General features: G+C 47.5%; 1 protein-coding gene across 3 annotated transcripts; it reads left to right on the top strand.

Moving 5' to 3' along the window:
• The first annotated feature begins 512 nt into the window (after positions 1 to 512).
• On the top strand, positions 513 to 20,146 carry kcnt1a (potassium sodium-activated channel subfamily T member 1a). Of its 3 annotated transcripts, XM_076013862.1 has the most exons (30): positions 513 to 632; positions 2,919 to 2,998; positions 3,140 to 3,266; positions 3,929 to 3,976; positions 4,312 to 4,360; positions 4,554 to 4,613; positions 4,967 to 5,041; positions 5,922 to 6,005; positions 6,488 to 6,582; positions 6,997 to 7,177; positions 7,270 to 7,434; positions 7,631 to 7,767; positions 8,628 to 8,691; positions 8,882 to 8,990; positions 9,551 to 9,659; positions 10,744 to 10,893; positions 11,406 to 11,635; positions 11,721 to 11,940; positions 13,668 to 13,773; positions 13,890 to 14,062; positions 15,112 to 15,183; positions 15,275 to 15,409; positions 16,057 to 16,168; positions 16,347 to 16,448; positions 16,646 to 16,729; positions 16,814 to 16,942; positions 17,561 to 17,855; positions 17,955 to 18,017; positions 18,100 to 18,184; positions 18,534 to 20,146. In XM_076013862.1, exons 1-30 carry the CDS (start codon positions 544 to 546, stop codon positions 18,649 to 18,651), a joined length of 3,546 nt encoding a protein of 1,181 aa, XP_075869977.1. In that variant the 5' UTR covers positions 513 to 543; the 3' UTR covers positions 18,652 to 20,146. The 3 variants fall into 3 exon arrangements, with proteins under 3 accessions (XP_075869977.1, XP_075869976.1, XP_075869975.1); XM_076013861.1 differs by having other exon boundaries at positions 17,567 to 18,017; XM_076013860.1 differs by having other exon boundaries at positions 17,561 to 18,017.
• Positions 20,147 to 20,187: the final 41 nt, after the last annotated feature.

Below are 20,187 nucleotides of genomic sequence, written 5' to 3'. Positions count from 1 at the left end.
CCGTCAGGAGCTGCAGCACTACCAAGGAAGGGAGGAGGAGGAGGAGGAGGAGCAAGACGGAAAGAAAGAAAAAACCCTGCTGCAACAGCATCGGTTAGGGTTATTCCAGTCGTACCAGTGTTGCTGTGGCAACAGGCCCGCGCACTAGTAAAAAAAAATAAATAAAAAATAAAGAGAAAGAAAAAGAGAGAGATTATGCATTTCATCTAAAAATACTCCACAAAACACTGACATGACAAATCAGGGAAGAGCTTTGTTCCCAATGATCGTCTTGGACAGCATGGGGGGCTCTCACGCGCTCTAACCCTCCTCCAGAGGAAGACTGGAATTAAAACATCGCCCACCCAACAACCCCCCCCCCCCTCAACCCCCCACCCTGCACCTCCAGCAAAGATTTGGTGCCGAGTTGTTATTTAAGAGCAGCGAGGCGCGATGGTCAAGACGCGCTCCCATAGCGCCGCAATTCAGGAGGAGAGCGCGACGCAGCAGCAGCAGCAGCAGCAGCAGCAGCAGCCGTCGCTGCCGCCGCCGCCGCCGGCAGCCATGGACCCCAGGATCGTCATCCCCACGTGGGTCAGCTCCTCCGTGGACTCCTGGAGGTCGGAGCGGCTGGGTAGTGATGGCGCGCAGAGGTAGGGGCCACCATCGCCACCGTCACCACCCGGCACCAGCAGCAGCTTGTTCCCAGCACCTGACTGGAAGTGCTGGCTCTGCTCTTTTATGATGTATTTTTTTTGAAGGGACGAAGCACAAATTGCCTCGCAGGAAGAGGAAGCGAGCAGATGGGATGCAGGCAGCGCGTTCAACACGGCCGCTTTAATACGCGCACACACGCACGCATGCCGGAAAAAACAAAACAAAGCAAAAATTGATGATGAGGCGACAAAGTGCCTCGTTTGTTTACATCGTTCTCGCGGCTCTGATGTGAAGCGCGGGATGCAATTAGCGCTCGTCGCTGGGAGCGGCGCTAATCTCCTGTAATCCTGGCGCTGCAAGCAAGGCAGGAGGCTATTTCTGGATTCAACGAGAGGAGAAAAGTTTGCCGGGCACCACAACCACCTGTTGTTGTTGGGGTTTGTTTTGTTTTTTTAACGACTATGAATCCAAAACCACTCCACTCTGCACACGCATGGAGTTTGTTCCACTTTTGAGCTACGCATGCACGCTGGAAAAGTCCCGCAGGAAGCTCCTGCAGACCAGCGTGCGCGTCTTTATCCCCCGGCGGGGGGGTTTGCTGATTGCACTCGCAAAAGCTCGCAGCCACTGCCGGTCATTTTCAGAAAAAATATATAAATAAATAACTCATGCGAGAACTCCCCAAGCTGCGTCGTCTTCTATCGCCTAAAACTCAGAGGTGGCGCCGCAGCATGACTAATGTCAGGCCACTTTCGGGCTGGTAATTGTGTTCTCAACAGGAGCTGATTATGGGTCATTACATGCACCATTATGTGTGTGTGTGTGTGTGTGTGTGGGTGTGGGTCGAGCAGGAGACACCGCGGCAGGCAGACAGACGGCTGGCCAGACAGACAGACAGACAGGCAGACAGACGGCTGGCCAGACAGACAGACAGACAGGCAGACAGACGGCTGGCCAGACAGACAGACAGACAGGCAGACAGGCCGAGCTGTAGGACCCTCCAGCAGGACAAGGAGCTCTCAGGCCAAAGTGTCTCCACGTCCCGCTGGCTGGAGCGACCAGGCAGCTGTTGATGTGTTTGTGTGTTCTCTCTCATGCCGTCACTGAGGGCTACTTACATCTGTGTGTGTGTGTGTGTGTGTGTGTGTGGGAGAGGGAGTGTTGGGGGGGTTCCCTTAACGTGCGGATGCGAGTTTATTACATCCCAGCGACCTTCCGCAAGTAGGAACGCCGCCGCGCCGTCACTCGTAAATCATTAAAGCTGTTACTTCTCTTCCCAAAGCAGCCATATGCTCACTTCTCTCCGTGTTTTCCCCCCCGCCTGCACGCTCTGGCGAAGGCAGCACTTTTTCTTTGATGACACAATTGTCCATCTGTGATGTTAAAGGCGCACATCATGCAAAATTCCCTTTATGTGTGGAAACAGCGGCGCGTCTCCCTGTCTGTCAAATTGCCAAGAAACTAGAAAAGTCCGATCTTTCCTCCTTTTAATTACAAAACTTTTTTTTTCACAAACTGTGTGCCAAATCACTTGGCTGTGGAAATCAGCACTTTGTGATGTCACAAAGTGCACTTGTGCCCCCGTGAAACTTCCCTCAGGTTGGTGACGGTGATCGGTTGTTGGCTCTTTATCCCTTCCAAACGTAGGTCCAGCACGGTGCCAGTTTTAGCAGCGGGAAGCTAAACTAGCAGCATTTCTGAAGCAAAGCTTTAAACAGAGGGCTAAATGTTCTGTTTCCTGAGTTTCTGTTACGTTTGATATTCATGCAAGACAGTGCCACTCAAGTCTGGGATGCAAATGAATCTGAAAATGTGACCTTAAAAGAAATATGCGTGATGATTGATGATTAAAATGTTTAGAAATGCAAAAACTGAAGATAAAACGTGGCTTGCATGGCCCTGAAGACTACTTTCACTAAAAGTCATAACAAACAAATGCTGTTATGTGTATTTAGATGGCGGCTCTTTGTAAACTGTGTCTCAGAGGCTCCAGTGGTTTGATGTCCGTGAACTGTAGTAACCCCGCTTCGTAAGTGGGAACCAATTTTTTTCAGACGGATAATTACAAAACCCTCCTCAGGCGATGGTGATGAGCAAAACATTGCAATGAATATTCAAAGCTGGAGAAAGATGCTGCTCTTTTCCCTCCGCTACTGTACCAAACACATCTGCCGGGCACCTTGTGCTTGTGTGTGCGCCGCCACCGCCGCCGCCGCCGCCGCCGCCGCCACCGCCTGACTGTCCTTGTGACAGCTGCCGTCTGTCTCGTCTGCCTCTATCAGGGTGCAGGTGGAGTTTTACGTGAATGAAAACACCTTCAAGGAGCGGCTGAAGCTTTTCTTCATCAAGAACCAAAGATCCAGTAAGTGGACCGTGAAGTCACGCCTTCAAAGACCCACACACACATTGAGGAGGACACGCGTGAACATTGATGTAAACTGATGTGATCAGCGAAATGCTGCTGTCATGTTGGAGCTTTTTTCCACGTTTCCCTTCCCATCAGGTCTTCGAATCCGCGTGTTCAACTTCTCTCTGAAGCTGCTGACGTGTCTGCTGTACATGATCCGAGTGGTGACGGACAACCCCGCCCCCCACGGCTCCGGACAGCAGAGCGCTCCCAATGGAAAATGGTTTGTGGACAACCGCAAGTCAAGCTAGTGTTTTGTATCAAATTGCTGGAGAGTTAAAGGTTAAGTGTGTAATAGTTGGAGGTTTTGAGAAGAAACAGCGACGTCACGTGGTTACGGTTTTAGATCACAGCGCTCCCGCTCCTTCTCCCGAGCTTGCCAGGGAACTACAGTGGCCTGCACACACAAATCTACATACTATGCCCACTGTCAAAGCTGTCAGACGGGCTGGATTGTCCACACCAGCTTCCATAGACATATGGCAGTGCAAGACAGCAGCTAACTGGGAGCTAACACCAGACCCAGGTGTTATTTTCAGCCGAGGCTCCAGAGGCAAAGCCTAGTAGCAACGTGAATTATCTCAAAACAAAACCAAACTAAAAACACTCCCATAGATCTGCGGAAAACACTATATTTAGCCCTCTGTTTATAGCCTTTGGCAAAAAATGCTCAGGTTTAGTGAGAAGAGCCAACGAGATGGCAATGTAGTCAAACAAATCACGTCATATGAGAACTTTGAATATTACAGGAACTGATGAGATATGAATAAATCTAAAATTAAGCACAACCGTACGTACACATGTATAATACATTATATAATTAGAGGCATTTTTTTCTCTCTCTGCTAAATATTCTCTCTTCCTCCCATCGCCTCTCCTCTGCAGCATCGACTGCCAGTGGAACGGATCGGTGCAAGACAGAGAAATAAACTGGTAAGCGGCACAAGGTGTGATTTCTCTCGGGATCAAATTATTCCGCTGCCTCTGGTGGAAGCTGTAATCTGTTCAGATAGTTTGTTTGCTCTCAGCTGACACGAGAGAACAGAGGCGTTTAGTATCTGATGAAACATTTGGATCCGCTCACACCTGTCTTCTCAGCAAAGAGCAATGTGGACGCATCGGTTTCAATTTCCTCCGAATTGATAATTAGTATCCATCCCTTTTCAATACTCGGTTGCAGGGACATATTTTTGTATTCAATGAAATTCTAATGATTTGATAAATATATATGAAAATTAATACGTGTGGGTTTACACTTTGTCTTACAGGGAGTTGATTTTCTGGGTGGACAGAAAACTTCCTGTCTGGGCCATTCAAGTGAGTTGCAATTAAATATTTGCATGTCAAAACTAACATTTAAGGTTCTATATAATAATAATAATAAAAAAGTACATTTTATTATTATGAATTATGTAGAAGGTACAACAAGGAAGCGTTTTTTTTTTCAGGAAGCTGTAAACAGAGAGTTAAAATGTTGTGTGTTTGCTGCTTCCTGTTTCCTTTCACGCAGGTGATTGTGGCCATAATCAGTTTTCTGGAGACCATGTTGCTGATGTATCTGAGCTACAAGGTAACACAGAGAGAGAGAGAGAGAGAGAGACACACACACACACACTCCCTTCAGGCATGCTTACAGAATGCAGTCTTTACAACGAGCCACTTGCAGTGTGAGAGTGACAGTCCGTAAGTGAGCGCAATTAGCCAAAGTCATTCGTCACAGCCACACTCAGGATGGACGTTAATTGCAGGATCTGGTGGAGGTGAAGGATTAAGTGTTTCGGGGAGGAGGGGGAATTTGCAGAGCCACGTCAGGGCTTTATTTATTTTATTTATTTTTTGAGAACCTGCGCAGTGACTCACTCACTGTCTGTTGTTTTCCTTTGGGGTGAAAGTGGTAAAATGTCTGTGCATGTGTATTTTCAGGGGAACATTTGGGAGCAGATGTTCCAGGTGTCTTTTCTCCTGGAGATGATCAACACGGTTCCCTTCATCATCACGGTAAAAAAAAAAAAAAAAAAAAATGTTATTGTTATTTTGTATATTTACTCCAACTTACAAACTTTTCTTTTTGAGGATGACAAACACAAACTTTCCCCAATTTACTGTCCTCGTTTGGGAAATTTCATTAACAACAACAAATAAAAGCCACAAATGCTTGCCATTAGCGAGTGCAAGGCATAACTAGACAAATTCTGAAATTGTGCGGGGCTTCATAAAGAGTCCCAGCTGTGCTCTGGTTGAGCTGAGCTGCACTAAGAGCAAACAAATCCATCTGTTTGTCATTGCTTCATCGTCGAGGAGGTGCGGGCAGTCGTGTCGGCGTGCCACTGTTGAGCTTGTGATGGAAAATGACAAAGTAACCAATAAGGGGAATCTGGGACGGATTTTACACCTCTTGTAGGTCGTAAATCGTAAGCAATCTCAGCCACAACATCAGCTTTGGTGTTGCAATGTTAATGGGAGACACCTGGAACAAGTAGCAGCTTGTCAAGTTGTGAAGTTGCAACAGGAAGTGCGTTACTCTTACGGAAACGTTAATCTCATGAACACATTTGAAAAGAAAGCTCCATGTGTTATTGTTCTTTAATCAAAGGTTCAGTATTGGACTCATTTTCATCTTTAATTTCAATTCTGTGACGCAGCCTCACAAAATTAATCATCCAAAAGATCTCCCGAGCTCCAGAAAGTATCATATTTAGCTCTCTGTTTACAACCTCCCGCCAACACCCTCCAAAACATTTTCCTATTTGGCCGTTGGCTCAAACCAATCTCTGTTATTGTTGCAAATTCCATACGTTTCGTGAGTCACAAAGTAAATAACAGGAAGCTGGGAAGATTACATGACAGCCACTAAAATGTAATCCGCCGTGTTCCTCAGATCTTCTGGCCTTCAATACGGAACATCTTCATCCCGGTGTTCCTCAACTGCTGGCTGGCTAAGTGCGCCTTGGAGAACATGATCGTGAGTCACTCTGCCTCCCCCCCACTTCATCCCTCTCCTCCCCCCCGACCGTCCTCCAAAGACATTCCCTTAATTGTCTCCTGCTAATGACTTGTTTTCAATCAACACTTTAATGACTCGGTTAACGCAAGGCACCCTGAGCCTCGCTACTGGCGGGTCAGCCGACATCTATTCCCGCCACGACCATTACACGTCTTAACTGCGCCGACATCGAGGCTGCGGCGCCTCGGCAGCCGCTCGACACCCCCCCACACCCCCTCCCCGGCCTTTTCAGCTGCGTGCACCCCGCCGGGCGACTGCTGGAAGCCTCTTCTGCGTTTGATCACGCTGTTCCCCCCCATCACGTCCTCCCACGGCCGAGCCATCGTTGCATTTTCTTTTTTCCTACGAAAGCTAATGACGTGAGCGACGACTGACGATGACCCTGGCTGAAGGAACCAAATGTCTCATTTTTTGAGTGTGTTGTGTCTGTCGTCGGGCAGAATGACGTCCACAGAGCCATCCAGAGGACCAACTCGGCCATGTTCAACCAGGTGCTCATCCTGATCTGCACGCTGCTCTGCCTCGTCTTCACGGGGTTAGTCAGCCGGATCTATTTTGTTCTTCACTGGATGATGTGCCCAGTGGAGAAACTCTTATTATTTTTTTTAAATATTTATTTTACATCCTCAACGTACTTTCAACCGATAGGACGTCCTTACCAGGCCAGCAATCCTAAACACACCGACTAACTAAAATGCAAATGAGGACCTTCAGAATAGAAATACATCCATGCACCTCAGTCGTTCGGTGAGCTCAGAGAGGCCAAAAACATAATGCAGCCACTGTCACAGTGCCCCCTCCAGGACCGGGTGTCTTATTACAACGTAAATGATTGATTTCGTGCGCGGTGCACTGCTTAAGCAGCATGTTCACACGGTCCCAAGAGCTGTCGTACATTTTCGTAATCATGCCGTTTTTATTCACAAGTAACGTCAAGTGTTCTTCGCAGCACATGTGGCATCCAGCACCTGGAGCGAGCGGGGAAAAACCTCTCCCTCTTCAACTCCTTCTACTTCTGCATCGTCACCTTCTCCACGGTGGGCTTCGGGGACGTCACGCCTCGCATATGGCCCTCGCAGCTGCTGGTGGTCATCATGATCTGCGTGGCCCTGGTGGTGCTGCCCCTGCAGGTACTCAAGCGTCGGCATCCAAACCCCCGCAGTCCCCACATCACGCCCAACGTTCTCCGCCGCCGGCGTTGACTCGACTTGCTGTCCGTCAGTTCGAGGAGCTGATCTACCTGTGGATGGAGAGGCAGAAGTCCGGGGGGAACTACAGCCGGCACAGGGCGCAGACGGAGAAGCACGTGGTGCTCTGTGTCAGCGCGCTAAAGATAGATCTGCTCATGGATTTCCTCAACGAGTTCTACGCACATCCCAGACTGCAGGTAGTGAAACGGCGAGGTTTTTCTTGTCTCATGAGAAAACGCACAAGATTTAATCATAGGCTTGCATGCGATGTTTTGAAATCAATCCATTTTCCTGGGTCGCAGGGTTGTGGAGCCTGTCCCGACTATCACAGGGTGAACATCAGCCGCAGCTCTTTAATCTTCTTCTCGTTCTCCTTCTGCTCTTCTTGTGAAGGATTACTACGTGGTCATCCTGTGCCCCACGGAAATGGACATCCAGGTGCGGCGGGTGCTGCAGATACCCCTGTGGTCCCAGAGGGTCATCTACCTGCAAGGCTCGGTCCTCAAAGACCAGGACCTGCTGAGAGCAAAGTAAGCTGTTCTCTTTGGAAATGATCACCCTCACGTTGAGGACCCTGCGTTGCATAATTCCAGTTGTTATTATCAGGCAATTACAATCATGAGACAAACGAGGCAATCTCATCATCTTCAGGTGCTTCATCTCCATCTGTCCTCTGTTATTTGCTCCGCTGCTCTGCTTCAGGCTGATACTTATTTCTTCCATCAGCAGCTGCAGGTCAAAGGTCATTGGAAGGAGTTCCACAATTTCGCAGGGACATCGCTCTCTCCCTCACTCTTATTTTTCTCTCACCTCTCTTTTGTGGGCTTTTGTGCTTCATCGCGAGTTGTGTCACAGCGTACTGCTTCTTGGTTCAGGCTGTACCTTTGGCAAAAAGTTTTATTTATTTATTTATTTATAAAAAAAAAAAAAAAGAAGAGCCCAGTGTTTGTTGTTTTTTTCACAACCTGTGTCCCTTGCAGCATAAAAAAAAAAAACGGTGCAAAGTAAATGTGAAACCCTCCAACAGAAAGCAAGAAAAAGTTGCTGTGACTTGGGCAACGGTTGTGTAACTTCACTCCACCGCATATATTTTCCATGGGTTTGACAGAGCAATTAGGAGGGAGGAGATTAGCTGTCGACTTCCTGCACCTGGCACCATCACAGACCCCCACACACTTATTTTGCATTTTTGCACTCTCCCGTCAGCGCTAATGCTATGCGTGCACACAAACAGAGCGCATATACTGTACATTCCAGGACGGTCCATCTGTCCATCTGCATCTGGTCCATGTTGTATCTAGTTCCCTTTGCAGCTGATGTTGTGAACCTGATGTCCATAACGTTGTTGTTGTTGTTGTTGTTGTTGTTGTTGTTTGCTGCGCTGTGACAGAATGGATGACGCAGAGGCTTGCTTCATCCTGAGCAGCCGCAACGAGGTGGACCGCATGGCAGCGGTAAGCAGGAGCGTAATGAGCTCAGCTCATAGATGATTCATAATCATCTCTGAGCTGTCGTTCATGTGTGGACAGGAAGACAAGTCATTAATCAAACGATGTCAATTCAAGTGGATTTTCTTTTTCTTTTTCTTTTTCTGCAAAAATTTAAGAATGAAATAAGAAGGTTTGCGCATGTGCTCCCTGCTAGGACCACCAGACCATCCTGAGAGCCTGGGCGGTCAAGGACTTTGCCCCCAACTGCCCTCTCTACGTCCAGATACTCAAACCGGAAAATAAGTTCCATGTCAAATTCGCAGGTGAGAGTTTTTTTGGAACCGTCGGCATTTGCGGCCGCGGTGTTGATATTTAGATATTTTGTTCAGTCCAGTCCAGTTCTGGTCACTAGAAACACTCGTAAAATGTGTTTCCTCGGAGTTAGTTAGTTTGTTCCAGAAGGTATTTGACAAAAACCTTTTTGTTTTTCTTCCTCCCATCTTTCATTTCTTCTTTTTTCCATCTGTCCTTCCTTCTGTCAACCAACAACAAATGAGCAGTAATGAATAATGAATGGATAGAGGCGGGTGCCATCCTAACAGAGCTTGCTTTGTTGTCCGTGGGTTTGTCTAGACGTGAAAAAGAAACGTAAACTGCAATACAACACAAAGTCTCGCAACTCTTGTCGACAACGACAAACCGCACACATTTTCTGATTCAGGCCGTCTCGCGCTTGACTGGCAGAGCGGCACGTGTGGCCCAATGTGACATCATTAGGCGTCTTTCTCTGTGCAAGACACGATGAATAATGAAAAAAAAAAAAAAAAAAAAGGAACACACCTTCCACTTGGCATAAAACCTCTGATCATCTGCTCCCTTTCAGATCACGTCGTGTGCGAGGAGGAGTTCAAGTACGCCATGTTGGCCCTTAACTGCGTGTGTCCCGCCACCTCCACTCTGGTCACGCTCCTCGTGCACACCTCCCGCGGACGGTTAGTCACCTCGCGCTGCCGAAAAAGAACCTGCGATGGTCTCGGGGAAAAGTTCAGAATTTATTCGGGCATTGCTTTTTTTGTTGTTTTTTTTACGTCTGCGTATTGATCGGCCCGCTCAGCCGAACGAGCAACGGAGAGGTGAACAAGTCCAAGGAAAGACAAAAGTCTGAGTCCATTGTGCGACGCAACAGGAAGCTGAGAGGGCGAATAAATGCCATGAAAGAGAACAGGCAGAGCCGAGATGGCTTTTTTTTCTTTTTAGGATGTGCTCTGAAAAGCGGTGTGAAAAGCTCTCTGGTGGAAAATGATTTCTCACAGCATGCTTACGGATCACTTTTAAAAGCTGATGTCAATGGCTGAGGGAAGCTGCGTGGGGGGGCCGGTGGGGGAGGAGGGGATTAATGGGCTGTGGCACTGACTGTGTTCTTGACGTGTCTTTGAAAAGTGCAGCTTTGTGTGTTTTATTGCACAAAAGGCACAAAGGCTCCGAGTTTCCTGTCGCCGCCAAGATAGCAGCCTTGTTGCGCGTGTGCATTTTAATTCTCCTTTTTTTATGCAAATGTACACGTACGTTTTTTTAAAAAAACAAAAAAACAAAACATGGCTGCGACCGGAGACAAACTTTACACTTTGCAAAGTTTTTTTTTTTTTTTTTTTTTTTTTTTCCTGGGCAGAGATACGAGAGCTGCTAATTTGCTTGCCATCTAGTTCAGTCATTTTGACTGATGTTGCTCATTTTGTTCACCGGGAAAGTTGTCAGCCGGAAGATATCTGTAATGCTGTTACGCCTGACGACAGTGAGGGTGAAATCACATTCAGTGTATGAATTGTTGCCCGAGCCGACTCAAAATGATAATATCGTGACGATAAAGAAAATCAGAGTGGATCAGCGATTGCTGTGACTGCCAAAGTGGCGCACACTTTTCCAAATAATGACGATGACTGACTGATGACTGGAGGGAATGTTCAAAGGCAGCGGATGAGAGTGTGGATGCACGTTGAAAGAAGGCGACCGGGTTCCCTGATTTGACCTGCCTGATTCCTGTTTTGTGTGTTGCTACGCTGTCCTGCCTGAACCCAGAGAAGGACAGCAGTCTCCGGAGCAGTGGCAGCGCATGTACGGCTGCTGCTCGGGCAACGAGGTCTACCACATCCGACTGTGCGACAGCAAGTTCTTCGGAGAGTATAGCGGCAAGAGCTTCACGTACGCCTCCTTTCACGCTCACAAGAAGTGAGTGGACGCCTCGGCGACAGCATCACTTTTAGACGTCCGGGAAAAACAATCCATCACACATTAGCAAAACGAAACTCACTTTAGCAATGCTGGGAGTTCTCTAGTAATGTCAACACACTTGACAGGAAGTGTGGAGGTGTCTGGGAGTGTGTGTTAAAACACACAGCTTTCAAACACCCTACTTGATGTGGGTGTAATTTGGGATTTTCAAATCTGCCCCAATACAGTTTAAAAAGCAGGAATTATAGCAGTCAAATTCAGCCGTAATTAGCCTTTAGCACGCAGAAATGAAATGTGTCTGTTCTTTCTGGACTTTCACATATAAATGCAACAGTTTTTAATCTAAATTTAACTTGTTAAAAGTCAGACTATCTGTGTCGAGCAACAGCTAGCAGTGCATTAGCCAGGATGCCTACGCCACTGAATCACTTGTGGACTCTTATTTTACACTCACTTGCAAGTTAGCAAGCCTGTGACTTTCGCCACTAAGTCTTTCATGCGCCGCGCAGGTACGGAGTGTGTCTGATCGGTATCAAGCGCGAGGACGACAAGAGCATCCTGCTGAACCCCGGCCCACGCCACATCATGGCGGCCGCAGACACCTGCTACTACATCAACATGACCAAGGAGGAGAACTCCGCCTTCATCTTCAACCAGGAGGAGAGGAAGGGCCGCCCGGCCGGCGGCCTCTTCGACGGGCCCTCGCAGCTGCCGGTGCACAGCATCATCGCCAGCATGGGTGAGGGACCACCCGAGTTAGCTTGGCATCGGATCGCCGACCTATGATTATGTGATTTAAGGGTTTGTTTGGATTTTGCTCCCAGGAACCGTCGCCATTGACCTGCAGAACTCAAGTCCGCCCGATCCCTCCAGTGGCAAACTGGTCCCGCCGCCCACAGTGAACGGAACCGGGGGCCGGCGGCCGAGCATCGCCCCGGTTCAGGAGATCGCAGACTCCTCCTCCATTCTGCCGTGTGAGCTCCTCAGTGACCAATCAGAAGATGACTCTGTTTTCACGGACGAGAAAGGAGACTCGTCTACTGAGTAAGGTTTCTGCTTCTTTGCGTCTATTTATATGCAAAAACAGGTTTATTTCCGAGGAAATGTTTTTGAAAATCATTTCAACTTTCCTGATGGATGTACGTGTAATCTAAAAAATGATGTTTTCTCAATCGAATCCAAACACTTGCTTTTCCTCTCTGCATTTGATTGTATTTTTGCAGTGCCTGTAGTCAGACTTTAATTGCACTGCAGTCATTTTGATGACTAATCCTCCAGTTTATTTCTAATGACCCTAACTTGATGAGGTGCGTTTCCGTTCACCTTGGGAAAATGTGCAAGCTGAAATTAAACCAAAAAAAAAAAGCAAAAATGTTTTATTTCACTTCCATTGGCTGGTATTTGGTTTCATTCTAGTTGGCACATTTTGCAAAGCTCAAATGAAAATATCTTTGTATTTGTTGTTGTTGTTGTTGTTGTTGTATTAGACACAAATTCACAAATTCAGTGGAAATGGTTGGAAAGAAACCTCGGCAACAGCAGTGACAGTGATGTCCAGCTGTTACTGTGGAAATAAACCTGCAGAAATTTAAAACATCCGCTGCCATGGAGGGTTAGAGAACACACACACACACACACACACACACACACACACACACAAGAATTCTGTTCTTCCGATCGTTCCAGGCAGACGCAAACACCCCGAGCGCAGAGACAGAGGACTCTCAGGGGTGATTAAGCGAGGTCTAATTATCAAAGACGGTCTCAAACTCCCTGCCAGTGACAGCAGAGTGGGTCGCAGAGGCTGACAGAAAGTGCGAGTGGCTGGCTGCAGGCGGTAGAAATCACTTTAGAAATCGCCACCAGACTCCTGCTGGAGCTGAGTTGGTAAATGGTGGTTGAACTTGAGTGCATTTGGTCTATGGTGTTCATTAACCTCGATCTGGACTGTTGGAAGGAAGTTGGTTTTCTTTTTTCTTGGTATTGTGATCAAATGAAACCTCTTTATTCTGTGACTAAAAGTTCAGCAGCTTGCAGACATTTTCAACCTTTAAATTCTGCCAAGCTTTTAAACAGTCCGGTGTAGTAATGATGAAAAGCACGTGGTGGTGGATATTCCAGGTTTTACCTCCGATGCAGCAACTGCACTGTCTATTAACTCTAACTTCTGTTGCAGAGGTTTCTCTCACCATTTGATATCCCTGCTTTGAGACTTTTTTTACTCTTAAAATTTGAAGAGTAACCCACACATCACGCGTCAGGTGGTGATCTTTTTGACTGACAGTTGCTCTAAATGCCAAGCAAGTGTTTCGAGTGCAGTTTCGGGAAACGCGTCTTTCTCAAAAAGCCTTAAAAACTCACCTCATGCATTTGCATGACAGCTTTTTTTTTTTTTTTTTTTTTTACACCGACGTTCCGGCATAGCCTGTTTTCTATTTGCACATTTTTATTTTGTGAAATTTCAAGGTTAATGAAAACGCACCTCCTAAAAGAACAGAAATAGCGGGTTCCGTCGCCTGGCATGCCAGATGGAACGTTTCCTGCATCCCTCACATTTATCCCGTTCGCTAAAGAGCCAATATGAAGCCTTTGGAAGTGGGGTGGTGAAAGTGGAAGTTGAGCGGACAAAACTTTCTCTCGGTAACTCTTAGAAAAAAAAAAAAAAAAAAAGCAACGATTTCTGCGTCCGGGGGACCCGAGCATCCGCTGTGCTTGAGCCGAGCCGGCCATGACAAAAAATGAAAATGCGCTCCGCATGCTTTTACTTGCAGCTACGTGAAAGGTTACCCCCCGAACTCTCCATACATTGGGAGCTCGCCAACCCTGTGCCATCTGCTGGCTGAGAAAGCCCCGTTCTGCTGCCTACGCCTCGACCAGGTGGGCTCCACTCTCCCGCTCCTCGTCGAAACGCGAGTCGCCGACTGCCTCCGTCTGTCCTCGCCGCAAAAAACAAGGCCACCCCCGCCTCACCCTTTGTCACCTTGCTTTCCCAGGGCTGCAGGCACAACAGCTTCGAGGACGCCAAGGCCTACGGCTTCAAGAACAAGCTCATCATCGTGTCGGCCGAGACCGCCGGCAACGGCCTCTACAACTTCATCGTGCCGCTGCGGGCGTATTACCGGCCCAGGAAGGAGCTCAACCCCATCGTCCTGCTGCTGGACAACCCGTGAGTCCACCAGCGCGCAGAAACACAAGGAGTGGGGGGCTTTGTTCACACCAGGCGAGCCCGCGTCAGCAGCGGGCACTCAGGACGAGGCTGCGGAGGTGGTGGCGCTCTATTCTGGGTCCCGATGTGAGGTTACTTGCCTCTGCTCGCAGTGACGCCGTGTTTTTGAGCGACAGAGAAAAAATGGGATGGGGGGGGGGGGGGGCTAAAACGCCGCTCAGAGCGGCTCCAGACGGTAACCATGGCAACCGCGCTCGGCCTTGAACCTGAATGATATATATTGCAACAAGAGAGGGTGGGATGGAGAGACAGAGGGAGGGAGGGAGGGAGGGAGGGGCGAGGACGAAGTTTGTTTCACCGGAGAAACGCCGAGCGGACTTTTATTGACAAGCCTGACTCTTCAGTCTCTCTCTCAGCCCCCACACGCACGCACACTCCCGGGGAACTTGCCTTGGAAACGCACATATAGCCACGAGCGCGCTCCCTCGGCGCTCTCTCTCTCTCTCTCTCTCTCTCTCTCTCTCTCTCTCTCTCTCTCCCTCTCACGCCCTTCCCTCCGCTTTGCCAACACAAACACAAAAACACCCACACAGTCGGCAGACGCAATTCGGGCACTTACGGCAGGCGGCCTCGGTTCTGCAGTCGGCAGGAGGGGCCAGGTGCCTCACTAGGCGAGTCGCATTCTGACGGCAGTGTGACGCGCACGTCGCACGAGGAGGACAATTAGTAACAGTAATGATAATAACAATAATAAAGCGATCACAGACGAATCCATCCGCTAATGAGACGCTAAGTGGGGGGACGTCAGCGGTCTCGCTTTCATTTCTTTCCCGTTCCCCCCCTCCGGAGACAAACAGGAACTGTAACAATGAACGTGAACATTTTGAATGTCATTTTTCGAAGTCAAGCCGTTTCTCCACAAAAGTGCCCTAGAATAAAGATTTCTGAAAGCACTTAGTGTCGTTTAGAGAACGTATTTAGTGGATTTTCTTTTTCTGTCAAGTCGAAATCAATGCAGTTATTATTTGTGATTATTTTTTTTCTCCTAGGCCAGATAATCACTTTCTGGAAGCAATCTGCTGCTTCCCTATGGTCTACTACATGGCAGGGACCATAGACAAGTAAGTGCAGTAATCACCTCCTAATTGATTGCCTACATTTGTTGCCTTATTTCATGCCTGTGTTTTGTTTTGTTTTGCTTTTTTTTCCCAGTCTGGACAGCCTGCTGCAGTGCGGCATTATATACGCCGATAACCTGGTGGTTGTGGATAAGGAGAGCACGATGAGTGCCGAGGAAGATTACATGGCCGATGCCAAAACTATTGTCAACGTGCAGACAATGTTTCGGTAAACACACTCGAGTTTATCCATGTTGTTCACATCATGTCGTTTATGTTATGTTGTAACGCGCCTGCCGCTTTAAGCGTGTCCCAAATTGAATATTTCTGTCAGTCTGCGTCAGTTTAGTACCTGCACGAATCTCCATCAAACAAGTCGTGCCGCACCAACTGCCGCACCGTTTTGCACTGGGCTGAAGTGACAATGTGTTTTTTGAATCACCAAATTTCCAAACACACCACAAACTTATTGTCGCAGCTAAAGTTTGGAGTATTATCAGCTAAGGTTTCTTTAGCACTTTTAGAGTTTTGGACTTTTGTCACGTGAGGTTGCAAAGTGGACGGTGTGACAGCGTGAGGTCTATTTCAGTCTGGTCTATCATTCCAGGTGTGGTTGTATTATGTCACAACACATCATCTCTGAATGAAAGTTGACTACGTTTGTTGCCTGTGGAGATTTCATCAATGTGCTGCAGGAGTTTGTGAAGTATCCATTGTTTCCTGCTTACAAGACATCACTCTTGATATTAGTATGCACCCAATTGCATCTGGAACAGAAATATCAGGGACAACCGCAACAAAAAAAACTGATGTGATTGTTCCTCTTTTTTCGGTGATTGAGACACTTTTTTCATGTGGCACTTGTCTGTTTTCCAGATTGTTTCCTAGTCTCAGTATCATCACGGAGCTTACTCATCCATCCAACATGAGATTCATGCAGTTCAGAGCTAAGGACTGCTACTCACTGGCCCTCTCGAAGCTGGAGAAGGTGAGACATCACAAGAGGTTTCACCGCCAAATGGTATGCATTAATTGAACCGGACAACTCGGTGATCATTCCTTTAAACCATACGGCCTTTACACAGCCGTCCACTTCGCCCCATCACGACCACTTTTTTTCCGAGTTTGCTGGCTAAACGCTGCCAACCCTGCTTGTCCTTCCGCAGAAAGAGCGCGATAGAGGCTCCAACTTGGCCTTCATGTTTCGCCTACCTTTCGCCGCAGGCAGAGTGTTCAGCATCAGCATGCTGGACACTCTGCTCTATCAGGTTGGTACAATGTCGAGCACATCAGAGGACATTGCTGAAATACCAGGTGAAAGACATGAGTGCCTAACTGGCATACAGTCATGAAGCACAAGTGCCCTCTTGTGTTCAGCCATTGATATGAAAAACTGTTGTTTGCCCTCTCGTCTTAACTCACAGTTTTAAATTGTTTCTGTCTTTTGGGTTATGAACGGGAGCAGTCTTTTGTGAAAGACTACATGATCCCCATTGTAAGGCTGCTGCTGGGGCTGGACACCACCCCAGGGTCTGGATACCTCTGTGCTGTAAGTCAGAGGGGATACGAATCTCGAATCAAGCCCACATGACTCAATTCATTCAGCCCAGGTTGTGTTTATACCCTGTTTCAGATGAAAGTCACAGAGGAGGACCTGTGGATCGGAACGTACGGCAGACTGTTCCAGAAACTCTGCTCCTCCAGTGCTGAGATCCCCATCGGGATCTACCGGACTGAGTCCCACATTTTCTCGACTTCTGAGGTCAGTCGTCGTGCCGCTCTCGAAAAGACATATCGGTGCGATCTTAGTATAGGAATGTATAGCAATCCACTAAGGCCACGTTCAGACTGCCAGCCAAAATCCGATTTTTAACCCATCCAGATTGAAACCGGATGGCTCTTTTGTAGTCTGAACAGTCACAAATCACATGAAATCCAATTTTTGCAAAACGGATTGAAACCACTTTCGGGAGGTAGTTTCAAATGGCATTTGGACGGATGCGTTTCAGTCTGAACAGCTCCAAACACACCAATCGGTTTTGACTGTCCGTGACGTCACTCTACGCAACGCAGGACCCAATGCGTCAGACCAGAGAGTGCCATTCGAGGTGCGCAGCTTCAACGTAATGGAGCAGACAGAAGAAGTAGAAAACACCAGGTCGATAATGTGGGCCAGTCTGAACAGAGCCAGATCCCATTTGGACACTTGTTAAAAACAGTCAACAGTCAGCCCTAAAAATTGGATTTGACCTGAATCAGATTCGCCTGCAGTCTGAACACAGCCTAACTGTCCAAGACTAGACAAGACAAGAGGAACACTCTTTCTACTTTTCCCAGCTGCTCCAAGGTTTAAAAAATTCAGTCTCGTCTTTTCACCAAGTCACAGGTGTCGGTCAGCGTGGACGACTGCGAGGACACCAAGGAGAGGGTGGAGGAGCCGAGGGCCAACGAGCCGTCAGAGCACCCCCTCCTGAGGAAGAAGAGCATGCAGTGGGCCCGACGGCTGAGCAAGAAGAGCGTCAGGTGGCAGGGCGTGAGCCGGGACTCCAGCAAGGACCACGCTCAGCGCATCGCCCAGCAACGCCTCAACCTCTACCGCCGCTCCGAGAGGGAGGAGCTGTCGGAGCTGGTCCGCAACAGAATGAGGCACCTGGGCCTCCCCACGTCGGGATACCGTGGGCGTGCACGCCGCTCCAAGCCAAAAGTTTTTTCTCGTTTGTCTTCCTCAGTGTCGCTGACGCCAAGTCTCTCCCTTATTCAAATGCTGTTTGCAGAGGACCTCACAAATCTGACCGCCAGCGACGTCATGAACCGAGTCAACCTGGGCTACTTGCAAGGTGAAAGTTTGAACTACTAGCGCATGACGTATTGCCATAGTTGGTGGCGGGCCTGCTGAATGAGGCCATGTGTCTGTTTCAGATGAGCAGGACCATCATCAGAACACTCTGTCCTACGTCCTGATCAATCCGTCTCCTGACACGAGGCTGGAGCTCAACGACATTGTGTAAGGATGGGTCCGCCATTGGTTGTGTGGGTGGAAAGAATGTTTGCAAGTGTTAGCCCTTTAGCCCTGTTCCGTTCGAAGTTGAACTTGGCTTGGCTTCTTTGCAGTATATTTCGGATAGACTACAGAACCTTCCATGCACCCTTCCTCCTACATAGCGTTGAACATATGTCATTAAACCATTGATTCAGACATCTGTATTGGTCTGTATTTGGTTCTGACCAAATTATAGACTTTCATTCTGTTTCTTCAAGGCTTCACTTTAGAACGGGATGAAACACTTCCTGAATGCATGCAGGACTATTGAGCAGCTTCTCACAGTTTTTCTTCTTATCTTCATCCCGCTCAGCTACTTGATCCGATCGGACCCTCTGGCTCACGTCCCGGAGGAGCTTCCGCTTCACAGCAGCAGCCTGAAAGAGCGTCGCGAGCCCAGTACAGAGCCCAGAGAGGACACTCAACTCTGAAGAACACAACCGATCTCAAGGCCTACCCCCATGTCCATGTCCCTCTCAGCTCCCAAGCAGGTCGGGGCTGGAGGAGGAGGAGGTGGAGAAAGAGTTGGAGGAGGAAGAGGAGGAGGACAGCTAATCTAGCACTGCAGTCTGCAGCTGTTTTAATGAGTGCCTAGTGTTCGGCAGATGACGCACCCTCTCGCGTGTCATTTTGCTCCTCTTGTTACTGAACACTCAAATTGTATTAAACTGTATAAAAAGTGCTTTTAGATGACGGGTCAAAGGCCATCGTGTTATTACTAATAATCAGGATGTGAAGGAATTTCTATTTATCCTACAGTGTTGTCTTTAGAACTAGATATATAGGGCTGCCTATTTTTTAAAATGTCACTCAAGTCTCCTAATTTTGGACTAAATTATACAATTTGTCTCCACTATTTAGGAACGTGAGCTCCTTCAGGAAAAAACACAAACTCCAGGCTTTTAAAATTACCTCTAAAGTTCCCATATCATTCCCATGTTCCGGTCCTTAATCTTTATCAAGGGCCATCAAGTGCCTCAGCCTCAGTGGATTAGCCATCCAAAAACTTTATCGACCCATCAGAAAATAATATATTTAGCCTTCTGTTTACAGCCTTCTGCGAAACCCACGGTTTTAGCTTTAAGCTAAAACGCTTTTGGACTGCCAACGTGTACATACAAGGTACATATTCATGTTGGAAAACATTGGTCAGTTTGAGACCTATAAAAACGAACTGTTAACAATTGCATTTAATGTCGAAACACTTTGTGACATCATGTTGGATATTGCATCGAAGCCTTTATTTGAAGCTGATTCCCTAGAGGTAGTTATTCAGTGGTTTAGCGGTTAGTCAGTTATGTACTATGACGCAGTTACATATTCACTGCTGTGCAATTCTAGGTTTGGATGAGCTTTTAGGGTGACGCGAGCCGAGTTCAACCCTTTAAACAGGACTTGCCATATGTTTACTAGCGTGCCATGAACGGATTGATTTGGTTGGAACGATAATTGGTCATGCAAAAAAAAACTAATCTGCAGCAACGTTTTGTAGTTTTTCTAGCATAAAGATTGTTGTTTCAAAATCATTCCTACATTTTATCGGCTTGTAACGCGGAGAACGGCAGCCCTGCCGCTGACAGAGCAACTTAGAGCCAGACAAGATATTCTCCCCGGTACAAGCCGCTGGATCGTTAAAAAACAAACAAACAAAAAAACATTTTTAAACTCCCATTTTGAGGTAGAAAAACTGCATAATGCTGCTTCAACCTCAGCACTGCTCAGTGAAAGACTTTGCTTCTCTATTTGGTGGCTGTTTTGTCAAGTATGTATTTATAAAATGCTACGTCCTTGAAATAGGAGATTTTGACGGATAAATTATTACTATATAAATATATACAGTATCTATATTTAAATGTCGAACATATTTGTACTGTCTATTTTAATTTAAGCACTGAAGTGCTATATTATGAAAATAAATACTTAGAAGTTGAAGGGAGTTTGTCTGTTTGTGTTTGGAGTGGTCGAAC

Source organism: Nelusetta ayraudi, unplaced genomic scaffold, assembly GCF_046127955.1.
Source record: "Nelusetta ayraudi isolate G7.1 ecotype Tasmania unplaced genomic scaffold, CSIRO-AGI_Nayr_v1 ptg000160l, whole genome shotgun sequence".
Classification (NCBI taxonomy): Eukaryota; Metazoa; Chordata; class Actinopteri; order Tetraodontiformes; family Monacanthidae; genus Nelusetta; species Nelusetta ayraudi.
Note: the sequence above shows the minus strand (reverse complement) of the source record. Positions and strands in the feature narration are given on the sequence as shown.